The sequence below is a fragment of the Paramisgurnus dabryanus genome, chromosome 1 (genome assembly GCF_030506205.2).
Source record: "Paramisgurnus dabryanus chromosome 1, PD_genome_1.1, whole genome shotgun sequence".
Taxonomy (NCBI): Eukaryota; Metazoa; Chordata; class Actinopteri; order Cypriniformes; family Cobitidae; genus Paramisgurnus; species Paramisgurnus dabryanus.
In genome coordinates this window covers 40,672,334-40,698,695 of record NC_133337.1, presented here as the reverse complement: position 1 = coordinate 40,698,695, position 26,362 = coordinate 40,672,334, and the positions used below count along the sequence as shown (strand labels likewise).

The window sequence follows — 26,362 nt, the reverse complement described above, 5'->3', positions numbered from 1 at the left end:
TTCACTTTAAAATTTGGCAAAATTGTTGCATAGAGATGTAACAGAACAATTAAAGTTTTGTTAATAAATATCCGTGATCAGAAAATAAATGAGCAGTTTCCAATGTGCAGTGTGTCCTTACCAGTATCCAAACCCACAGTATTCACAACCAGGAGGTGATTGACACCCAAAGATGACATTTGAGCTAATGTAAGTATTGCAGATGATTAAATATTAAGACAGACAAGAACTGTTATACAAATACATACATTGAGTTTATTCAGAAGTCAGTAGTGAATTTGGAGCAGTCAATGTTATTGATACACATGGTGTCGATATTATATGGTTTGTACACAAGACTGAAACAATGACATAAAAATGTTTCACCTCAAATGAGAAAAAGAAAAACAATGACATAAAAAATATCAAAATAACGAAAGATACTTTTAATATACTGCCCCTCAATAAGCCCTTTATCAATTAAAATGCCAATTACATTAATGCACCACGAATACAAAAAGGATAACATTTCCTTTCAAGAAAGAAAGGAAAAATAAAATAAAATCATATATACAAACCTCTGTACATAAATGTGTATATAATGAGGATAAAAATATTATGTAAAAATGATAAAAAAAGGGGAGAACTTTGATTATGCGCTTTTGTGGTTTGAAATAACCTTGTGTCTTATTAATAAAACCATTTTCTGACCACGTTCTCAACAACCTCAATTCATCTCAAGTGGACCATCTGCCTAAAAATACCCCAAATTTCCAGCCACGCTGCATCTGTATTTGCTCTCAGTGGCAAAGAGTCGGATGTTTTGCTGATGCCTTGAATCATTTGCAATAAAAGCACATCCCGCAGTTCATATCACTTTCAGACTCTGAGTGATTCTTCAGCAGTACACAGATTTCTGATGAACGATCAGGCGCTCAGAGGAAGAGCAGAGATGAGGTCTTCCTCTCATATGCTGTCAGTAATGTTGATGTAAAAATCATTGAAAGGGTGGCGACGCCGCTATCTCTATTTGGTGAAATTGTCTTCTCGCTTACTGGACGATTCCCGAGTCGATGGAAGTCTGTTTCCGTGTGGTCTTTGGAGGGGGTGGAGGAGGGGTCTTGCTGGGTAAAGGTGGAGGAAGGTGCTGGAATAATGGCAAAGAGAGGAGAGAAAGTTTTTAAACCATTTACAAGTATAGCGTTTTTAAATGTAAGATTTAAGTGCACCGATCCAAGCAGCCGTTATGGTTCATTTATCTACATCCAACAGATTGAGAACAAGAACATAAACTATGGTAATGCAGGACTGTTGGTCAGTGGCAGTGGGCGGGGTTTTATCAATGTGATGTCACATTAACCAGTGAATCAAAACAGCATGTCTAATGAGACTACTTTGGTTTAATGAAAGAAGGTTTATTATAAAAGAAGAGGATGTTTTTTAGTCATTGTAGGGTCATTGTGTTTACACACTGCCAACAAACATTTATGACCAGACTACAAAAAAATGACTCTCTTACACTGCAAAAAATGATTTTCAAGAAAAAAATTCTTAGTATTTTTGTCTTGTTTTCAGTAAAAATATCTAAAAATTCTTAAATTAAGATGCTTTTTCTTGATAAGCAAAAATAAGTCTAGTTTTTAGACCAATAATATAAAATTTAAGTGATTTTGTGCATAAAACTCTGTCAATGGGGTAAGACCAAAAAATCTGGAAAATTTTTCTTAAACACTAAATTCAAGAAAAATTTAATAAAAAATTGGCACTTTTTTTTCCTTGTTTTATGCACAAAATCACTTAAATTTGATATTTTTGGTCTAAAAACTAGACTTTTTTTCTTGGGTCGTTTTGCTCATCAAGAAAAAGCATCTTAATTTAAGAATTTTTAGATATTTTTACTGAAAACAAGACAAAAATACTAAGACATTTTTTTCTTGAAAATCATTTTTTGCAGTGCAAGTGTGTTCAGTGTAATTATTACACTGCAAAAAAAATGATTTTCAAGAAAAAATTATTTGTATTTTTGTCTTGTTTTCAGTAAAAATATCTAAAAATTCTTAAATTAAGATGCTTTTTCTTGGTGAGCAAAATGACCCAAGAAAAAACATCTTGATTTAAGAATTTTTTGATATTTTTACTGAAAACAAGACAAAATTACTATGTAAGAAAGTTATTTTTTGCAGTGTATATACATTTAAAAAAATATATACATAAAAAATTTCTGAAATGTATACATGTATGTGTGTGTGTTTAAATAAACATTATAATTATACACAGCATACACATATATATTATGCAAAAATTAACTTTTAGTTTGTATGCGATTAATCACGAATAATAATATCACTTTGTCCGGCACAAAAAATACTAAGTAAGAAAGTATTTGATAAACGTATAAAATGTGTTGAAAGTATTTGGTTAATATCCCTTATTTTATTTTTGAAAAAGGTGGTGTTTATTTTGCACCTCAGCTCCTTATTTATTTCTAAAAAAAATTATGTATCCTTAATGTCTACAGCACAAAAACACTGGGGTAGGGGTTAGTTTTAGTTTCAAAGCCTAAGAAGCAAACAAGAAATAGTTTCATGAAAGGTCTCTAAAAGTGAAGAATGTAAAATGCCATCGTTTGACGGGTCATACCCGAAGATGAGGTGGTGGTGGAGGGGGCGTAGTCGGACTGGCCGGGTCTGAGTAATCCATTAGGTTTCCATAGTCACCCATGCTGCTTTTGACAGGAAGTGGGGGCGGAATCTCACCCTTATCTCCATAACTCGTCCCATTCAGCTCAAGATCTGCATACAACCAACACACAACACTGCTGAAACCAAATCAATCAGACATATATTTCATACATCCCATAAAGCTTCAAAATATCACTACAGTGACCCCAAAAAAAGTGTTTGGACTAAACTCCCAAAGCAAGTGCCATCGACACAAACAAATTAAAATGTAAAACAAAACAGATATACTGATCAAAATAAAAAATAAATGATTTTGACTTTGTGGTTGTCTCAAGTTATCTTTCAGAAGCTCTAGCATCACTTGTTTGTAGATAAGACTTGACTTGTTCTAATAAGGAACTATAATTCTTGACTACAAAACCTGGATTAACACAACGAAAATATATTCAGAAGAAATCGCAGTGAAGTGAGGAAGTGAATGTTTATAACTAGGAACTGTGCATTAATTCTTCAAAGGACAACCTAGAAAAACACAGAGAAAGAGAGAGAGATTTCTTCTTCTATCTCAGTCCAGAGATGACGACATGTGGTGCAAACACTAAATTCAGACAGATGACTGAACCCACAGGAGATCTTCAGAAGAGATTGAAGCAGACACGCTCGTATCTGAGTCACAAACACATCTGCCATCTCCCAGAATTCCCTGCTTCACATCACAACGTAACTTTTATGCGTCATCACACTAAAACCGAAATGATCAAATACTGCGAGTGTGGTTTAGTGTTAGGGAAAACAAAATCAAAGAAAATCCTGCTGAATCTATCGAGAATATCTTTATCCCCTTGGCCAAAAACCCAGTTTTAAGAAAAGAAACTGAAGAGATAATTAAGCCATCAGCGTCAGACGTACTGGATCCGGATAGTAAGCTGAACTGTAGTTTTGCCCGTGGAGTGATAGGTGGAGGGACAGAAGATGATGTCGAGTTCGCTGGAGGTCCTGGGGACACCGAGAGTCTTTTCTCCCCCATCAGGTTGATCACCTGACTCTTCGGCCTCTGTGGTCTCAATGGGCTGATCTGAGAAGATAAGAGGAAAATATTAAGAGATGGACTTACAAGCCCATATATGCATCCTAACGGGAATGAAATGACATTGATTCAGAAGACAACATTGAAGTGTTGTACATATACATATACTGTACAACCCTGCTAAGCAAACAATGTAATGTTCATTTCATCAGACGAGACGAGATATGTTCGTCAACAACCTTTTTTCTAAGACTAAAGGGCTCTTTATAGATGTGCGCAGGTCCTACGGCGTAGCCGCGACGGCATAGGTTCCGCGTCGGTTTTCATTTATACTTTTGCGTCGTAGTCCGCGTCGACATGCAAACACACGCGCAGACCGCTGGTAGGCAGTAACCACGCGTGTAACCACAGTAGCAGCGCAAACGTCATAAAAAAAAAGCTTAGCGAGTTAACCCACAAACGAAGAAGAAACAGCAACTTGTTGTGTATAATTTGAGAAGACCAGCAATGATGGAAGTAAATAAACAGCGACTTTTGATGCAGTTTGAGTTAAATCACTCCTCAACTTGGCTCATCTTTGTTTTCACCGTCACAAACGGAAATACTTATGAAGCAGTTTTTTTACCTGACAGGAGGGGTTCTGGTGGATCAATCACAGCGCTTGCGGTCCGCGTACATCTGGCGCGCTGTTAAAATTTTTGTGAGGTGCGCGTCAGGCTACGCAGAGCTACGCACAGGCTATGGATAGCTACGCCGTAGAACCTACGCACGACTATAAATCGGGCTTAAGACGAGACGATGACAAGACTGCACAGATGCCAAAAAACTCTGATAACTAAATTATCATGCATTATTGTTGTCGAAAAAGATGAGATTAAAATGTTTTGCATAAAATAAAAAGTAAGATCAAATCTCTCTTCATTTTCGTCTACAATCATTTCCACTAGAAAGAATATTCAGCCGTTACGTTACAGAAATAATCTCAGAAATAATATATTTTAAAAAAGACTAATTTTTTTTAACTAAAACTTGACTAAGATATAATGAGTTTTCATTTGACTAAAACTAGACACAAATGATGAGACTTTTAGTCGACTAAATCTTGACTAACAAAAAAAGATATATGAATGACTGAATATGACTAAAACTAACAAAGACATTTGGCACAAGGCTAATGGGCTGTTTACACTTGGTATTAAGATGTGTTTTCATCAATCGGATCACAAGTGGACGAGAGAGACACATTACGTTTACACCTGGTATTTAAATCCGTCTCTTTTGTCCACTTTCGACCGCTTCTGTCCTGAATACTGTGAGGGGACGGTCTGTGAGACGGTGGGCGAGTCTCTCTGCTGTCATTCAAACCCGAGCGGGAGAAATTATGAGTTTATATGGACGCAAACTAATATGATGTCGGAGTCCGCTGCTTGTTTAGCAAGTAAACATGCTGCACAGAGTTTTGTACATGTGTATGTTAGAGTTTTCTCTAAATTTTCAGCGCAATTGATGAAATAGGATCGCGCAACTTTACACGCTTTCAAAACGAAACTACGGAGATCAGCCGCTTTAGTTTTATCAATGAAAGGCTAAAAATAGCGCTGTTCACCGTATGTTCACGCCAGAAGTAAAAAAAAAAGACGTAAAACTTGTGTTTAATACCTCAGATTAGATAAATGGGCTGAGAGCTCGCGTGTGGCTGTTCGAACACATTCAACCACATGTGCGTTCCGCAACTCCAACGCGATCCGATCGAAAGTGGTTTCGACTACCTCTGGATGTGGTTGAAAGTGATCGAAAGTGGACGAGCTCAAAGCGTTTTGAAAACCGTTTACACCTGGCATTAACGTCGTCCACTTGTGATCCGATCGACGAAAACGCATGTTAATGCCAAGTGTAAACAGCCTCTAAGATTAAGACTAAATAAAAAATAGGTGACAAAATTAACACTAAAACAATGCAACACTAAAATAAGCATAAGAATAGGTAGCAACAACGTTTTAATTAGATTAATCTATTTTAATAAGGACTACTGTATTAACATAGCGGTTTGCTTGTTATTAATGACTATCAGGAGGAAGATGCACACAGGTATTCTAGATAGACTAGAGGTCTTCTCAGGTCCAAAGAAAATGTACCTGACCCAAAATGACCTGAATCACTTTTTTACCCGAGGTGCATAAATATATATTTTTACAGAACGACTCGACCCCGAGACAAACTCAAGAAAATTATACCTGACTCCATCCTGACCCAATGACATTTGTTTTTACTCGACTTGACCCGAATGTAAACGGCACCAACAGTCTTTTAGACAGAAAGAAACCCTGGTGGCCTTGCAATTAATTTGTCTTGCTGCTCCATATATTTTTATTTTTTATCTTACGACGACACTAAGGTAATTGCTAAAATGTGCACTTAAAATTGATTGACAGGTCTGCCTCAATGAAAATTAACCTACCGCCAGCCACACGATGTCGCTAGCTCTTTTGGCAAACAGAGGAGGGGTTGGAAAAGGACTCGGTGCACATACGTAAGAGTCGATGCCATTAATATTATACCTGACCGTGCCCGAGTCACACGTGAAACTTTTAAACCGGAAACTGCTAGGGCCGAACCTCGGGTTTTGGAATCTAAGTGGACCGGTGTAATTCATACATCATGATTATAAAACACAACCCTTCATACTGAATGCCTATAAAAACACACAGCACAGATGGTATTAAAAAATAGTGCTGAGGGATAAAAATCTTCATGAATAACTAAACTTAAAGCATTACAGAACAATAGTTTAAACAGTTCAGGGCCATTTACATCAGCATACAGTACAGGTTTGCCTAATGCATAATTGAATAGGCTTATAAATTATTTCAGTTGTATGACCATCATTAATATGGAATCAGTAAAATATACTTTACAGACCAAATGTGCTCCTGTATTGCTCAGTGTTAGCAGCGCAAAAGTACATGGGTTCGAACCCAGGGAACACACATACTGAAATAAACTATAGCTTTTAATAGGAGACTGTAAGTCACTTTGGATCAAAGCATTTGCCAAATGCATAAATGAAATGCAAATGTTTTTTATCGTACTCTATTGTCTATTTAAAACACAATTCTACATGGGGAATTACTTAAAGGAACAGTATGTAAGAAATTTTTATCAATTAATCATAAAATGGCCCTGATATGTCACTAGACATTAAGAAATCATTTTCATTTCAAATACTTATATCACTGACAACAGTGGTCTGGCCAGAATATTGTCATTTAAAAAGTGGAGTTGCAGCCCTCAACGGATGTTTATGTTGTCATGTTGTGTATTGGCCACTAGTTGTGTGATTGCAGTATCTGTTTTAGCCACAGGTTTTGTGATTGCAATACCAGTTTTGGCCACAATCCTACATACTGTTCCTTTAAGATCAATGTAGCTAGTAATAATTTTACCATGTAGAGTACACGTAATTAGTTTAATTAAGTTTAAGGATTTACCCAACACAGCCACATTCTGCATCATAATCATAATCGTACAACTTCACATGAAATAATTCTTCCAAAATATTCTTTGACATCAGATGAATGTATTAACAATGATAAAATACAAAAATAAGGTTTGCTAATAATTTAACACATGAATAAGTCAGGCTAGTTTAAAAATTTAAAATTTAAAAAATGTAAAATAGTAGGCTGAATTGGCTAGCAAAACTAAGTTGTTTTAACTTCATGCTGTATTTTTTTTTTACAGTGTATGAATAGTAAAGGTCAGTGGCCTGTATAAAGCATGATGATGAATTATAAAACACAAGTTTTTCTCTCAGAGGTCCGGGGCAGAGTCATTACCTTCACAACTATTCTGTTATTCATAACCTTGAGGTTATATTCATTCCTCACAATACAACATAAGTCAGTGAGGTCAAGCAGGATCATTTATATTCTTCTGCTTCTGAATATTTATTATTTGTTGTGTGAACTGATTCATCAGATTTTTTCCAACTTAAAGAGCTTGAAGAAGATTCATTAGATCATCAGATTTACACATTGGGTTCATTTCACAAACTTTATGAAAGATGTATTGAGAGAAAGCAGCCATGTTTAAGTTCATGTCAAAGCCAGGTGTGATTCAGATTCAGATTCGAATTCAGACCGATTTACAAATGAATCATTTAGATCGGTCTGTGAACTGATTTATTAAAGGAACACCCCCACATTTTGGGAATTTAGCTTATTCATCGTATCCCCCAGAGTTAGATAAGTCCATACATACCTTGGCTTTCTCATCTCCGTGCGTGCTGTAACTCTGTCTGACGCCGCCCCTGCTAGCTTAGCATAGCACAAAGACTGGAAGTGAATGGCTCCAGCTAGCATTCTTCTCCCAATAAGTGACAAAATAATGCTGCGTCAAGACAAAGTTACAGCACGCACGAAGATGAGAAAGGTATTTATGAACTTATCTAACTCTGGGGAATAAGCTAAAATACCAAAATGTGGGTGTTTTCCTTTAAATGAGGTGGGTTAATGCTATTTCGTGCATTCTGACTTATTAACACAGTTAAAGAGTTTTAAACCTCATGCTAAATAAATGCAAAGTGTCAAAAAAGGACAGAGTATTTCTGGGCCAAAATCACGCCTCTTTCCAACAAGTTTCGGAAAGTTTTTTTGAACATGGGTACCCGTTACATATCAGTGACCCCATACTCCTTTTATGGGCACTTCCTCTGGAAAAGCACGCCCACATGTCAATCAGAGTGAGTGCGAGAATGAGGGCTCATTAGCATTATTCCTTTAAGTAGACGTCACCAGCATGGGACAGCTTTGTTTTAAATTAAGACTCAACAAATGGCATGAAAGAAGAAGTGTGTTGTTGGATGTAAGGAGAAGAAAGCCTCATTCAGCTTTCCAAATAAGCAAAACATACAGTATGGAAACAATGGATATAGCTTGTGTATCCGTGGTAGCAGTGGAGTAGTGCGTGTGTGTTTGTTTAGCGCTGGATTAAATTGAAATTGGGCGGTCCCAACTGGGTCACGAGTCACAGGCGGTAAGTAAAACTGACACGAACATGCAATGAATCCTAAGTTATGCAGAGATAGTGTGTTGCTTGTTTGTGACTCGCTCATCCCGCTGGATGCCTCCAAGATACAAGTTTTATTTTTCATCTCACCAATAAAACTTCTTGGATTCATTACAGTACATATTAAGATTATTGTTTACTGTTGTTTATATTAAAGAGCAGAGCAACATTATGAATGAATAATGCATAGATTGCATAGATTTCTTCAGGTCATTTAATATCCCGTGATATTTTGTGTCTTGGAGGACTCACTGTTTCTGAGAGTATAACAGCTTCACTGGGCTGCAGGGTTACGTCAGCGGTCTTCAGCTCCTTATCAAACATCTCCTGATGTTTACTGTTCCTCTTCTCCTTCTTTTTCTCCTTCCTCTCCTTCTCCGGTTCATCTCGATCCAGTTTGTCCTGAGACTTACTGTGCAGCTTCTTGGGTAGGAGAGGCTCCAAAGTGAAGCTATCGGATGAAAGAGAAATAAGAAGAGGGCTCTTCAATATCACAGACAGGCTTCTTATAAAGTCCTTTCCAAATATTTACACTCATTTGACATTTAGCTTCAACTTCAACCACGTTTCCAAGCATAAGGTCTTAGTAGTCATGGCGACCTGTATCAGCTAAAAGAAAATGAATCTCCGTGCAAGATGTTCCTGTAGCTTATTTGCATTGTGTTAGCAACTCAAAGGTCATGGGTTCGATCCCGGGGAACACACACATTGCATTCAATGCAAATGCATAAATGTAAATGATTACTATGATAAAAAAGATCCAACGCTACACAAAAAAAAAAAAAAAAAATCACAATGTGATACTCTCGTGAGATCAGTTTCAGTAAGAAAGTAAAAACTACAGCAAGTGTTTGTGTTAGTAAAGTTTATTTAAACTGAGAAACAAACTGTGTCATCATTATTGGATTTCAAAGCTCCTTACAAACCACAACGTTCCTAAAAATGCACTGATGCAGACCGAGAATCGTACATCATCCACGCAAACGCAGTCCTGTTGAAAATCCGCATTAAAGCGCGTGCTCCTTACGGATCTGCTGACCTGTCCGATAATGAATCTCGCAGGCAGTATTGTAAAGAGGAACGCTGGGAAATGAAGCAGAATTTTGTGCTCTCATGCTCAGAAACCCTACGGCCCAGAGGCGAATCAAAGAGCTTTAATGAGATGGATTAGCCAATCTTCACAATTAAACACCATCAGAGGGCATCTCGGATAGGATCTGTCTCTTCAAACACACACTAATGAATCCTTAAGGCTGGCATCTGTGCGTGCGCCATGCCAGGCGGGCACTAAAGTCTTATGCATGTGTTACAGGGATTTTAACACAAATAAATACAGGTTTGGCCAACGCAAACTCATGGAAAATTGTAAGTTTTTGTATGATTTGCCTTGACCCCTGTGACTTTGGGGTTAGGGGTGGGGTTTACACTGTTGTTTTTATGATAATCGTACATTTTTGCACTAATAACTATTCATAAGAATTAGCCAACTTGTAAAATATGTACGAATTCTCATGAGATCAAGCCTGGGTTTGGACTAGAAATTGAGTTCTTATACTCCCATTAAAGTGATAAAATCCCCAAAGTGCACAGACATGATGAACTACAGCACATTACTTTTGTCAATTAATAAAGTCCTAACTATATGCCGTTGAAACTTTCCGTGTTAATGCAGCATGAAATGACACCTGTAGGCAGGATTAAGTTTTTAATCAGGATTATCAGTTTTTTAACCGGTGTGCTGATCTCTATTTTAGACAGGTATGCGCTCATACACCCATCTGATTGGCTCATCTGATTCTCTCAAGACAGATGGGACTTATTAAGGGCTTTATTAATATTTTTCAATCTGAATGTGATGAAATGATCTACCCAGAGAGACACACCAGGTGGTGAATTTTTTACATGCTCAAGCGCGTTACGGCCGTAAATGCTCGGATGAGACCGGACCGCCCATAGTGAGATGACACGGAAATGATGAAGTGTGGAATTATAAGGGGGGAAAATTCCCTCCCACAGAGATGCTGCTTTCTCCCAGCACTCCAACTGCAATAATAATAACATTAATCATTTTCAACAAACCAGCCTATTTAGGAGAAGTCTGGATTTGTGGACGGCAGGTACTGTATGGGTGGATATTCAGAGAGCGGGGTTATGTTCACACATTAAATGATAACAGTGTCTGATAAACTATATGCTATAGGCTTATGGTTATTCTACACAGTGTCAGTATCAAAATTCAATTCCAAATTATTTTCAAAGGGCTTTTGGATTGCAGCAAACCAGCTTTATAGTTAAAGGAACAGTATGTAAGTAATTTTAAATCAAATAATCATAAAATGGCCCTGATATGTCACTAGACATTAAGAAATCATTTTAATTTCAAATAATTATATCACTGACAACAGTGGTCTGGCCAGGATATTGTCATTTAAAAAGTGGAGTTGCAGCCATCAACTGATGTTTATGTTGTCATTTTGTGTATTGGCCACCAGTTGTGTGATTGCAGTACCAGTTTTGGCCACAATCCTACATACTGTTCCTTTAATACAGAGTAGTAAAGACATATATAAACAAGATGCTTATAAAATATACAGTACTGTGCAAGTCTTAGGCCACCATGCCAGATGAAATTTGTTGTTTTTGCAATGTTATAGTGATCATATATAATCATGTTTATAGTATTTAAAACTGTATAACAATGTAAACTGATGTGTCAAGTTTTTAGGGTAAACTCCCCTTCCACTTGCAGGATCTCTTAAACCTAAATAAAATTAAATCCTTATTTCAATTTTTTAAAAATTCGTCTTTTTACTTCATTCTGCTCAAAAACGCTCAACTTTTGCACAGTACCGTATATAATCTAAATAAAAAAATCACTTTTTTAAGTACAGACTTAACTGTTTAAGTAAATAATGCATTAATTACAGGTGCTCATTTAATGTGAGCAATGTTGTGTTTCACTTACAGTAGTTTATTTATGGTGGGTGAAAAAGGGGTCCCTTAGGGGGCACTGGGACGGTACCCCTTAAAGATGACATGTTATGAAACTTTTTTAAAGCAACACTATGTAGTTTCCATGTAAAAATGACTTACAGCTCCCCCATGTGGTTGAAAAGCGCAACAGTGCCTGGTATCAGACACTCTTCTGCAGGCAGGGGGAGGGGCGGGGCTGTGTTTCCTACCCTCCACCACCATTTTCAGAGTGTGCTTGTAGCAGCTAGGAGGCTGCTCAGGTTGCAGCAACAGTACAATTTGTCCAGTTAAAAGTTGTTCTATCACTGAAATAATTTTAGAGACATTATTTAAAGGTAAAAAAACTACATAGTGTTGCTTTAAGATGTCAAATAAATCTTTTAGCTCAAAATACCACACAGATAATTTATTATAAAATGTTAAAATTGCCTCTCTGTAGTGCGAGCATAAAAGTGTCATTTTTGGGTGTGTCCTTTTTAATGCAAATGAGCTGATGAAATGTAAACACTGATGGTGGTTTGTTGAAATTGAAACTCAATTGTGCTTTCAATTATTTTCTCTCTCTCTCTCTGCACTTAATGGCAGTGCCGTGGTTGGATAGTGCACATAAAGGGGCGATATTATTATAAGATGATCCCCATTTGGCATCACAAGGGGAGCCACATTTCAATGACCTATTTATACACATGCTTGCAGAAAATGGTTTACTAAAACTAAGTTACTGGGTTGTTCTTTCTCACATTTTCTTTCAAGGTTGATAGAAGCACTGGGACCCAATTATAGCACTTAAAAATTGGAAAAGTCAGATTTACATGATATGTCCCCTTTAACTCTTTCCCTGCCAGCGTGTCTTAAAAACATTGCCAGCCAGCGCCAGCATTTTTATGATTTTCACAAAAGTTTAATGCCTTTCAGAAAATGTTCTTCTTTAAATATATAAACATACAATATATCAAATGAATATCTTCATTTGTTTTCTTTTTCACCTCTCAAATATGGGTAGGTTTCTTCAAAAATATCAACTTTTTAGCAAAAAGAAAAACTTGGCAGGAAAGCGTTTTCTCTGAATTGATGAGTTAACTTCTTTCTCACATTTTCTAGGTTGATAGAAGCACTGGGGACCCAATTATATTTTACGAGTTAACTCGTCAATTGGTATAATTTTACAGGAAACCCTTTCAAATTACATAAAACATTGTTGAATGTCAAAAAGCGTGAGTTAACTTGTCAATAGCGGGAAAAGAGTTAATAAGGTCCTAATATGCCCCATTAACAATAGGTAACAATATATATCTTTTAGTTTTTAATGTGCACCCTTTTAGGTGTACTTTTTGAAAGTGTAGTGCCCCAGGGACAAGTTTTGTACCCTTATTTCTAAAAGTGTAGTGTCATAAGGCACTGAAGTATAGTCCAGTTTATACGCATACGCTAGTGTCCGCCTACAGTATGCGTGCCACCAAATTTTTCGAACCCTGCATACATTGTATGCGTAGGTCGTGCATGCACGTACAGAAGAATATAGTATGTAGCCCAGGAGATGCATTGTATTTTGGTCACAATGAGCATGCGTCAAACATCTGTGTACACATACGAGTCAAATAAACTATACTTCGCTGTGCGGACAACTGTGTGCGTACATTACTGTACACGTAAACAGACTATAATCCAGACTTTATTTCATCTTAAACAACTTTTTGTTTCTAACATGACAATTAGAAGTCCAAGTGGGCACTTTATTAGCCCTTTTTAATGACTTCTGATGATTCTTGTATAACTGATCTGGTGTATATGTATTTACCCATCTGATCCCGGTCTTGAAGGTGAGTTATCTGATGATAGGGAGGTCACAGATGCGACAGACAGAGGTCTCTGAGACGACGGCATGGTGAAAGAGCGAACCATGGACCGCGGCCGACTGCCCCGCCGCTCATCTGCCATGGGAGGCTGAAAAACAAGCATGAGTGTGGATGAGATGTTTTGAAATGGAAACGAAAAACTTAAAATTAAGCAATTTCTTCTTGCATGTCTGTGTGTAATACAGAAGACTGAATTGGTCTAACACTACACACTCATAAAGTACAACTTTGTACCTAAAGAGTGCATATTACAGTTAACTTGTGTAAACTTTATAGTGTGTGCAATATTTAAATGTATAGTAGCTTCCATTTTAAGTGCTATAATCTTTGGTTTTGCTTTAGAAACGCCTGAAGGTAAAGTTATACTACTATTCTTTGGTAATTGACAATAATGCCACAGATGCAGTTAACCTGAAAAACTCCTCCAGGAAAATTCAGACCTGACTAACAAACAGAAATAAAATTTTAGGAGTAAAAATTACAACACAAGAAAACAACAGGAAAATAAAAAAAGGCCAAATTCATAGCGTGAGATTTCTGTCTGCTTGCCTTTTAGGCAGTTTTTGTTTCTTCATATTTTCTTTCCAAAGGTCCAAAATGCAATTCTCACACTTACTGCATCTGCGTCCACCCCTCTTTGTCCTGTGCCGTCCTTGAAAATATATTTAGTGGTGGACAGGGTTTCAAACTCGAATGCGCTCTATGAGAGCCATCGCTACGGCAACAAGAGTGACTTCTAATTCAGGCATCCTAGCAGAGTGTGATAATCAATACCTGCCACCTACATAAACTATCTGTCTCTCATTCTTTTGTGCCTCTCTCATTCTCTCTTAAAAACCCCAGCATCCTCCTGTCACACAGCGCAGCGGGTCTGTACATGAGGAGAGACGGGGACAAGCTCCTTAAAGGTTTGTTCAGGAACGTCTCGGTCACAGTTTCAAAGACACACAATGTTCAATCTGTGCTTCCCAAAACCAGCTACGTGCTTCTTCAATTTCAGATCACTGATAATGTTATTCCAGCTTTGTGGCACCATCAAGAGGCGCAAATTAGTTTTCATGCCAATGACACGTTTAATTAAAATGCATATTCGTACCTCTTAAGATAAAATTAACACACAGATGTCAGATTATTGAAAAGGTGTTGATGTACTGATATATTTGACGGGAGAGGTCATACAGTATGATATAATACCACAATATTTTGTAATGAATACATTTTTAGCAGATAGTCTGGATGGATTTTAAAAGGAGTTGTGAATTATACAGTACAGTATGTCTACATCATATTTCTGAAAGCCATACTTCAGCCAAATATCAAAATTACCCCATGATGTACTCACCTTCAAGCAATCAGAGATACATACATCCATAATCTTAGAGACAAACAAATGTGGAGTTATTTTGGTTAATGGCCTTGCTCTTCCAAGCTTTGTAACAATAGAAAACAGAGATCAGGGTACAATATCGGACTTTAAACACCGAAAAAAGTGCATTCATCCTTTACAGAAGTAATCCACATGGCTTCAAGGAGTTAATACAGTTCTTCTTTGGGTAATCGATGACATTTTTTAAGAAAAATATCCATATTTTGAACTTATTTTTAAACTATAATAAGTAGCTTCCGGTAGCAAAGCCTTCTTGGACTCACGGGATTCATTGTGCAACGTATCCATGGCAACGAATGCTCATTACCCTAAACCTACCAACAGAAGACCCTTATTAACCCATTGAAGTTATTTGGATTACTTCTGTGAAGGATGGATGCAGTTTTTTGGGGTTTACTACATTTACTAAAATAACTACAAATGCATTTGTCTGAAAGATGATGGGGTATGTGTATCTTGGATTGCTCGAGGGTGAGGGAATCATGGGGTAATTTTGATATTTGGGAGTATTCCTTTAAGAACAAGACTAATCTGTTTTTGCATCACTTTCCTTTTTGAAAAAAAAAAAACAGCCTGAACTACCTGGTTTAGCAGCAAAAAAAAAAAAAAAAAAAAAAAAAAGACCAGCCAACCACACTGAAAAAAATTATTCATTTTAGTTTTTTTTAAGTGGTCGCAATCAATTAATTTAAGCTATTTAAACAAAAAAATTGAAATACAAAACAAAACAAAAAAAGGTGCAATGTGTAATTTTTAGAAGGATCTCTTGGCAGAAATGCTAAATAATATACAAAACTATATTATCAGGGGTGTATAAAGACCTTTCATAATGAACCATTATGTGTTTATTACCTTAAAATGAGACATTTTTATCTACATACACCGAGGGTCCCCTGATGTGGAAGTCGCCATATTGTGCCACCATGTTTCTACAGAAGCCCTTAACGGACAAACTTTTTACTAAGTTGTCTCCGACGATGACATGTTTTTCCGGTGGCGGCTACCGTAGCTTCTCTATGCGTTTCAAAAGCAAGGGGTGAGCCGTGGACTGAGCCGTTGGTTGCAATTCACAACCTCACCACTAGATGCTGCTAAAATTTACACACTGCACCTTTAAATGTAGCTTAATAAATTGATTGCGACCACTTACCTTAAAAAAATTGGAGTAAATTGAATGATTTTTTTTAGTGCAGCTTAGACTAGTTTTAGCTCTTTTTTAAAAATATTTAACTATATCAATTCATTAATAACAAATACTGGTTTTGTTTGCAGTACCTGGCAATCTAAATTTGACATTCTTAAAAAAAGATCAAAATATGTATAAACTACTGATAAAAAACAGCTAAAACAAGCATAAGCTGATTTTAGCTGGGCTCCAGGCTTGGGGTATTAGCTGGTTTTGCTGGTGTAGTAAGCTTGTCTAGCTGTGTTTTGGTCACTTTTCAATCTGGTCTAGATGGACTTAGCCTGGCAAAGCTGGTCAAGCTGGTGGGTCAGCTGGTCTTCCAGCCTGACCAGCTTTGCCAAGCTGAAAGGACCAGCTTAAACCACATGCTACTGCCACCTTAATCCAGCTCATGCTGGATTTTTCAGTAGGGTACAGAAAAGAGTAAACATCTACTGTATATTTACAGTGGCTTACTGTGAAAAACATTAAGAATACTGTACAGGTCTCAGGATAGACATTTCTAAAGAGTGATAGTTCAGACTCACTAGTGCTTTGACGCCATACTGTTTCTCCACCTTCTCCTTAAGTTGTTTGAAACACGCCTCCAACCGCTCGTGAAACGGTCGCAGGGCCTCCGTCACCTTTTCACCATGAATACGAACTCCTTCAGCCAGGTACGGGATCTAAATCACACAAATACACAAAAAAGATTTGAACATCTTGACCACCCAGCTTCTGTAAAGGCTGAAGTCAACGCACACAAATTATTCATAATCTGAAATATTTCCAAGTATGACATTTAAGAAAAAAGTAGGGTAGGATTTAATCATCTAAAAATGGATTGTGAAAGTTGAGTTACAATATAGTTGAGGTTATACAGAGTAAGAGGGATTGGTTACTTTAATGAAAAGTCGTTTCATAGGCAACAACGACTCCTATTCTCATTACCCACAATGCATTTCTGTTCTCAGAATGAGATATAACCCATGAAAGCTTTTGTGGTCTGATTTACTGAAGCCTCTTAGATCGGTCACGTTTCGCTCGGTGAAACAACCGCAGTCTGAAGAATCACTTTGAGTTTCAATTTGCTTTCTTCTACATTAAACCTCTGCACTGACAGACACATAAAACAGGACAACAGCCACTAAAACACACACGCTGTCTATATCTGCAACCCAAACTGAAGGCCATATCATACTGCACAAGAGTAAGAAACCTTCATCCATCACCCAGAGCACCGCAATTTCTCTTTTCTCAATGATTCAGAGTCAACAACTAATCGTAGATTCAGAGAAAAGTTCAATATATATATCTCAGAATGGTGTCATGCTGAGCGAATACAAACACAATCTGAACCCTATAGCAATTGCGAGGAGAGGTATTGTTGTCTCCAGACCTGATGGTATGAATGTAGAGTAAATCTGAAAGATTTTTGCTGAACCAAATACGCTCCAACGAGGAACTGATGCAATGCACTGCAATGCTAAAGTAGCATTTCTGAAATGTTCATGTCTCTAAAATTGCCATCAACAATGACAAGAGAGTGTTTCTCTTCATAATATAAACACGATTTTAATATATTTTGCTTTAAAAGAACAAAAATGTAACAATGCTGAAAACAATCGTACACTTTATGCATATGATGATCTGTATAATTATAAAAGGGCCACAAAAGACAGAAGGCATAGGATCCCAATCATGCTAAAATACACAATAAAGTAACAAAATAGGACATGAAACAACGGCACACCAACAATTACCCTTACGTATCTTATGTACAATAGTAACTACTTATAACATGCTTCATATTTGCACCCTTAATATTTGTTTTTTTTATAATTGTTGTATGGAAGCATTAATGCATTATGCATGTGCGTATAGCATGCTCATGATATTCGCAGTACAGCACCACCCCTTATACTTTATTGCTTAATTATATGGAAGTAAATTGAAATAAAAATGGTGCTGAGTTGAATTCAGACTCGATGTGAGTTCAGCGTCCTGCGGAGAGTCCTGACACTAGAAGAGAGACGGAGAGGATTCCCACTTTAATAAGGGTTGTTATCACCACAGGGATTTTCTGAAGGAGACACAGATAGAGATAGATAGAGAGCGAGAGAAAAAGAGAGAAGGAGAAGGCACAGCTTGTGTCTCCAGGGAAACCCAGACCTTTTTAAAATGATCACAGTGACCGAATTCTGGGTAGGCGTAAGGTTGCTGCCAAATCGCACGGTCAGAACTGCAAATATTTCTCTTTAATTAAAAAATAAAATGCAATGATAAAACATTCATACATAAACAAACTAATTATTCATCATTATTTTTAAACAAGAGAATCTTACAGTATGAGCTTCAGATGGTACCTTGGAAGGAAGACACTTTCCTAAACATTCACAGCACGAGAAATGATTCATTCTGTAATGGTCGCCAATGCAGATGCAAAGTAATTTTTTTTTAAAAGGGGACATTTGAAAGACTTTTTTAAGATGTCAAATAAAGATTTGGTGTCCCCAGAGTACATATCTGAAGAAAATACTATATAGATAATTTATCATAGCATGTTAAAATTGCCATTTGTAGGTGTGCCGTTTTGGGTGTGTCCTTTTAAAATGCAAATGAGCTGATGAAATGCAAGCACTGATCGCCATAATGGTGGTTTGTTGAAATTGAAACTTGCTGTGAATTATTTTTTCTCTCTCTCTGCACTAAATGGCAGTGCTGTGGTTGGATAGTGCTGATTAAGGGGCAGTTTTATTATAATAAGTTCCCCTTATGACATCATAAGGGGAGCCAAATTTCAATGACCTAATTTTTCGCGTGCTTGCAGACAATGGTTTACCAAACTAAGTTACTGGGTTGATCTTATTCACATTTTCCAGGTTGATACAAGCACTGGGGACCCAATTATAGCACTTAAACATGGAAAAAGTTAGATTTTTTTTATGAATTGCTATGCAGTTGCTAGGACGCTCCAAGTTTTATTAACAGTTTTACTATATTCTTGAACAATTTTGAAGCATTATGCTCAGTGCACAGGGCTACAAAATCATTGTTTCTGAATAGCAGTTCTGGCACTTTAACACAGATTATCTATAATGCATATAGATAAGGAATGTGCATCTACATAAATTAGGCTGATGCAATATGCATCTCAATAGCTTACAATACAATACATTATATGAAGCAGCTACCGATGCGATATGATGCAGTGCAGTCCGATTTCGATTCGTTTTAACACGGTGTCATTCAATGCAGTATGATGCAATAATTTATTTTTTAATGCTATGCAATTTAAAATGATACAGATAGTTTACTTTTATTTTTGTTTCAGACTGAAAATTATAAATCAACTTGAGTGTCTTCAGACTTTTAACACATTTGACAAAAAAGATCTCCAATTAAACTTTTAACAGCTCAAATATTTAACAGTGAAACAATTTAAGGATGCTCATGGATAAACAATAACTTGCCAGCAGAGAAAGGTGCTTTCAGCAGATAAGCTGTAAACTCAATCAGCAGAAAGCAGGTGCTGTTTTAACATAATGTTATGCTCTATGTGTAATGCTCTTTGGGTTTTATGGTGGGTAGCGAACCAAAATCTATGTGACTTTCATTACATGCCTCTGTTTCAGTAGTGTTGTGATACATCAGCAGGTGATACGTCAGTAGCAATCTTAAAATATTTGTCACTTTCCAAATAATTAAGGTATGGGGCATCTACTAATAATTAAACATAAATAAATCAGATTTTTACCAATGCAAAATATGTTACAAACTATGCACCGTGATGCAAATGCTAATTTGTACCCAATGCACAGTTGTAAACCAATGCATCGCATCGTTAAATGTTCATGCTGATGCACCGAGCGAATCTGTGAATCTTCCGATACCTAATATAGAAGCATCCCGGGTGGTGGACTGCATGTGCACTGAGTCCAGTCTGGAAAATTCCGAAGACGGAAAAGCAAACTTCATCATAAGCTGAGATGTGCTGGTGAATTGCTCTGACTTTTCCAGTGGTGTTAACTTGAGTTAGGAGTTGGGCATTTTGACAGGGCATCAATAGCCGAGTGTGAAAACGCACATATTCCCTGTTTTACCTTCAGAATGGGGCCTATGGATCACCATATATATCTGGCTAAAAAAAGTGGCTTCAGATCGCTCACATGCTGTCAAACGCAGGTGAAACTGAACTTTAATGAATCCGCTCGCACCATTAAAGGCAGCTGCGCAAATGCTACAGAGAGACGTGTGAGAGACGACCTCATATCACATACTCTATTATTAACTCATCAATCCAGAACACTGCAATAATTAAATCTAATAGTATAAATAATTATCTTTGAGGTAAATTGCATAAAGAATGAGAAGTGTGAGAGGTGGAGGGAGGATGTTTTGCGCTGTTTAAACTTTTGATTTGTCAGTGTCGCTCTGCTTTTTATAGCACAGATCTGAGAAAGGAAGGAAGAGATGTATTTTATGTGCTGATATTTTGACAAATACCATAATTCTGATGCAAATTCCCTGAGCTGATATGAATACTTCAGTAAAAAACTCTTTAGTCAAAAACAAAGATAAAATGATGAAACAAGAGCATTAAAAAATTAAACCTATATCTAGATCTATACAGTATGAAGGTTTATGCGGTGTGTGCAGCATCCCTAAACGTCATCAGTGTGTTTGTTAGCCAGCATAGACCATTAACTTGCATTTAACTCAAGAAAAGTTGACAGGTTGCCACAGAATAAGATGACTAGTATGTCATTGCCTTATAAAATAATTGTAATACTTCCTGTATAAATGAAAGAAATGTGCCAAAATGTCTTACAGGAGCTGAACTCAAGAAAAGGCGACTGCCCTTTTCTGATTTATTTTATGTTACGATTCTGTCTCTGTAGGGAAATAACTTAAACATGAATTAGGTGACCAGTAATTATTAAAAAAAATGGATATTGGTAGAAATAAATAACACTGAATTCTCTAATAAGCACCCTGTAGTTTTATGACACATTAAGCAGATGATCAATAATCATGTTTATGAGAACAGTGATACCTTTCTAAAGAATAGAAAAACTATGCATTTCTATATAAATGTATTTCCTTAGCTTGGTATAATACAATGCAAATACTAATTTAAAGGATTACTCCAATTTCATAAAAATTTCTGATAATTTACTTACCCACATGTAATCAAAGATGCTCTTTTTTTGTTCATTCGAAAATAAATTACGTTTTTATTGGACATAAACAGTTTAAGGTTTCAATGTAGCTTCAAAGGGCTTTAAACGATCCCAACCGAGGCATAAGGGTTTTATCTAGCGAAACCATTGTCATTTTCAACAAAAATAAATAAATAAATGATATATTATTTTATAATTAATTATAATATATATATTTTTAAATCACAACTTCTCATCTTGCACTTACTGTAAGCACAACCTTTTGTATTATGTGATCACGTCGAAAGGTCATGCATTGCATATGAGTGACCTTTCGTCATGATTACGTAATACGTAAGGTCATGCAGGTGCATCACAAGGCTAGTGTAAGACGAGAAGTTGAAAATAACTAATTTTTAATCATTTGGGATAACTAAGATTCATTGAAACTGCAATTTTAAACTGTAATTTTAAAAAGAATTGAATTTTTAAACTGTTGAGCTCCACTAAAGTCCATAATATGGATAAAAATCCTGGAATGTTTTCCTGAAAAAACTTACTTTTCGACTGAACAAAGAAAGACCAACATCTTGGATGACATGGGGGTGAGTAAATGATCAGATTTTTTATGAAAGTGAAATATTCCTTTAAAAATTGTAATAAAATTTTGATAAATTAATAAAAACCTTCCAAAAACAAACATTAACAAAAATTAAGGACTTATTAAAAAGAGTAAAAAGTGCTGCTGTATCTCAGAAGATGAGATAGAAACAATGTCTCAACATATGTGTTAAAACTACAATAGCATCTCTGGTTTATCTTGACAGGTAGCTTTTTATTTCCTATATTGTGAGACTTTTTGCTACAGTGTTACATCAATGCCACACAGCTGTTGTGTCAGAGGAAACAAACAAACACTCATATGACATTTAATTTATGTGAAATTAGATCTACAAATGATCCACGCTAAACAAACAAAACCGGCCATATGGCTTTACATCTTAGCATATGTCCTTGAAAAAAACCTTCAATAACCATTGCACAGCATAATCGTATACAAACTTATGGTAAGCACATACAACATGTGTCTAGATCAAACATACCGGCTGTCAGTAAACACAACTGCTAAACCAAAGCATGAGAATAGTAAAATGATTTCATTACAGTGAAATTAGAGATATCACACCTTTTGACCACTAGACTCCGTGATTTTTCATGCCTTTCCCAAAGCAAAATTACTGATGATAAGGACTTTCAAAAAAGATTTTTAAATTTGAGGAAATGCAAAATATCGTGACAAAGGTTGAACATGACAAAAAAATGAGTAACCAGTGTCGTGTGTTATCGTGCTGTATGTCACACAGGTGAAAGTTTCAAAGAAACAAAACATATTTGGCATCGTCTGCATCAGTGACAAACAGTTTAAATGAATCAATGCTAAGATAACCTTTATCAAATCTCCATCTATTACACAAACTCTCATGACCTGCTGATAAAGTCAGTTTGACTTGTAAAAGGGGATTTTGCATGATATGTGCCCTTTAATATTACATTTAGTGAATTACAAGTAGGGCTGTCAAAAGATTAATTGCGATTAATCGCTTACAAAATAAAAGTTTGTTTTTGCATAATATATGTTTTGCATAATGTATATATACACATTAACATATATAATTATTTAGATTTTGATATATTTTATTTTATATATACATTTAAAAAATATATACATACATAACATGTTTCTTAAATTTCTTAAATATATGTGTGTGTTTAATATACATAATAATTACACACAATACACATGAAAATATATTATGCAAACACAAACTTTTATTTTGTATGCAATTAATCGCGATTAATCTTTTGACAGCCATAATTATAAGATATGACGATGTAAAATCTCTGAAGTTACTTGACTGGACAGACTGGCCAACTGTATTGCGATGTCAATAAATATATTTTGGGAAAATTTCCCTATAAGATCTGCAACCTAATAATGGTCCTAGATTTATCCTACACATAATATTACAAAATAAACAGCATAAAAATGTTTGAGTTATGATGTAAGCAAATCATTTCATCAATATTCTGAATCGATTCACTGACACGATTTGAACCGATTACAAACTTTAAAGCCACTTTTCTGATGGAGACTAAATCAAAGCGACTATTTAAAGGCTAATATGTCTTTAGAACAAATATTTACCAAATAAGAAGTGCATTAAAATCAGTCCAATATTTATAATGTTGCCCAAATGTATACTGTCAGCGTAAGTATAAACAATCATTTAATATAAATATTGTATATATTATCCAGCACTACTTCTACTGTAAATTGTATAGATTTATTTTACCTGCCAAGCGATCAGATCCTTCAGTTTTTCAATCTTCTCCTGGTCATTAGGATGTTCCTGGGTGTATTTGTCATTAAAAAAGGCCTGCAGACAACCAAACAAAGATTTACACCCACTTCTATTTGTTAACTTAATAAATAATAAGGAGAATAATTTCATACCTTCTCATAATTGGTGAATCCGCCCATGACGGCTGGGTCCACGATGCCATTGAGAAGCATGGAGAGGGGGTTGATGGGAAGGCTGGGGTCAGTAAGGTGACGCTGAACCATGTTGTTGATTTTTTCATTGGTCAATTGCATGGTCTCCATAGCGTTTTCTAAAGGACTGATCTCCTCCTGCAGCACAACAACAAGATAATTGTATCGAGCACACCATACACCTTGCAAATTTAAAATGTTATTACATTTAGGGAATATGCAACAACAACACGACCACCACATGGGTTTTTATGAAAACTAAGGTAACTGATGTTGACACTTAGCAAACTTAAAGCATTTACAAGCCAGGATTGCAAATGACAAGACTTATTTTCACCAGCTGTGCTATGCTGAACAACATTGCTACAAAGCAATCCAAAATTGCAGTCCATAAAGTAAACTTTACTAACAAACCACCTAACAACAAAAGCAGAATTTAATTTTAAATGATCTCTCGTATTCTTCTTTTAACAACTGATCTTTCAACATTGGGATTTTAAAGTGGGTGATTTACTGTAGTACCGTAGTTTGATTAAATCTTTCCTACATCATGTTACTAAGAATTAATATCCAGATTTGTAACTTTTTTGTAATTTTTTTATAATATGTTAAGTGCAACACATTTATATTGATATAACCTCTATACAAAAATAATGAAAACATTTACAACGGATAAGACAAATTACAAAAACACCCAGTGGGAATCTGCCACAATCGATCTGTAGTAGAGTTCAGACCTAAAAGAGACAGACAGGCTGATGTGTCTATCTTACAAAACATTGCTGAACACTAATGAGATGCTATCTGAGTATACAGCCAGACGGGAGAGAGAAAGAGAGTATCAATTACAATGGATAAACAACAGAACATCACAATCTGGCCATTACATGCTGCCAGTGACTCTCCTCTGCCCTGAAGTCTACATTGGATTATTGATATGCATTGGTGCCAGCACATGCAATCACAATTTCACTGCTACACAAGGGAAAGAGATACTACAAGAACAACAACATGCTGGAGTAAAAGGGACATAACATTAGTAGTGAAGTATAGGTGTTGAGGTCATGTCTAGTACTGTATGGGATTGAAGGGGTGAGACAGCTCATTTTTATTGTACTAGAGTGCAAATGGAATGAAATTGGTCACATCTAATATACAGAGAAAAAAAGGAGTGAGACAGGCCATATTTTCTGTAATTTATTGCAGAGAGGCAAGACAGGTCTTGTCTAGTGTTTGGGAGTGCATGGGTAAGACAGGTCATATATATTGTATTGGAGCACAAATATGTGAGACAGGTCATATCTATTGTATGGGAATGTAGAGGAGTTCAGACCAGTCATATTGCTTGTATTGGGGTGCAAAGGGATGAGAGACAGGTCAAATTTATTGTATTGGAGTGCAAAGGTGGGTGAGACAGGTCATGTCTACTGTACTGAGAGTAGAGGGGTGAGACAGGTCATTTATACAATAATGGAGAGTGGAAAAATGCGAGAGAGGTCATTTCTACTGTATGGGAATGTAAAGGAGGTGAGACAATTCATGTCTACTGTACTGAGAGTTGACGGGTGAAACAGGTCTTGTATACTATAATTGAGAGCAGAGAGGTCAGACAGGTAATGTCTAGTGTTAAGGAGTGTAGGGGGTGAGACACTTTATTGTATTAAAGTGCAGAGGGTAAGACGGGTCATGTATACTATAATGGAGAGCCGAAAGAAGTGAGACAGGTCATTTCTACTGTATGGGAATGTAGGGGTCAAGACAGTTCATATTTATTGTATTAGAGTGCAAAGGGGGTGAGGCAATTCATGTCTACAGTACTAACAGTTGAGGGGTGAGACAGGTCATGTATACTATAATGGAGAGCAGAGAGAGGTGAGACAGGTCACGTGTAGTGTTTGGGAGTGCAGGGGGTGAGATAGGTCATATTTGTTGTATTGGAGTGCAAATGGGTGAGAAATGTCATTTATACTATGACTGAGGGCAGAGAGAGGTAAGACAGGTCATTTTTGCTGTATGGGTATGTGGAGGGGTCGAGACAGGTCATATTTATTGTATTGGAGTGCAAAGGGGTTGAGAAAGGTCATATCTATTGTATTGGAGTGCAAATGGGGTGAGACAATTCATGTCTACTGTACTAACAGTCGAGGGGTGAGACAAGTCATGTGTCCTAAAAAGGAGAGCAGAGAGAGTTGAGACAGGTCATGTCTAGTGTAAATAAAAAATAAATTGAATAGTGTTTGGTAGTGCAGGGGATAAAAAAGGTCATATCTGTTGTATTAAAGTGCAAAGGGGTGAGACAGGTCATTTATACTATGATGGAGGGCAGAGAGAGGTAAGACAGGTCATTTCTACTGTATGGGAATGTGGAGGGGCCGAGACAGGTAATATCTATTCTATTGGAGTGCAAAAGGGGTGAGACAGGTCATGTCTACTGTACTAAGAGTCAGGGGGTGAACAAGTCATGTATACTATAATGGAGAGTGGGGTAAACAAGTCATGTATATTATAATG

At 36.4% G+C, this 26,362-nt stretch overlaps 1 protein-coding gene across 4 annotated transcripts in view; it reads right to left on the bottom strand.

Annotated features, from left to right (window-relative positions):
- Nucleotides 1–230: 230 nt before the first annotated feature.
- Nucleotides 231–26,362, bottom strand: part of dock1 (dedicator of cytokinesis 1) — a 286,009-nt gene continuing 259,877 nt past the window's right edge. For all 4 annotated transcript variants that reach the window (XM_065260710.2, XM_065260711.2, XM_065260712.2 and 1 more), the window contains 8 exons: nucleotides 23,813–23,989; nucleotides 23,652–23,735; nucleotides 16,684–16,821; nucleotides 13,526–13,671; nucleotides 9,007–9,205; nucleotides 3,570–3,735; nucleotides 2,620–2,771; nucleotides 231–1,126 (listed from right to left, as the gene is read on the bottom strand). In XM_065260710.2, coding sequence (XP_065116782.1) covers nucleotides 1,031–1,126; nucleotides 2,620–2,771; nucleotides 3,570–3,735; nucleotides 9,007–9,205; nucleotides 13,526–13,671; nucleotides 16,684–16,821; nucleotides 23,652–23,735; nucleotides 23,813–23,989 — 1,158 coding nt within the window. In that variant the 3' untranslated portion in view covers nucleotides 231–1,030. The remainder of the gene's footprint in view (nucleotides 1,127–2,619; nucleotides 2,772–3,569; nucleotides 3,736–9,006; nucleotides 9,206–13,525; nucleotides 13,672–16,683; nucleotides 16,822–23,651; nucleotides 23,736–23,812; nucleotides 23,990–26,362) is intronic.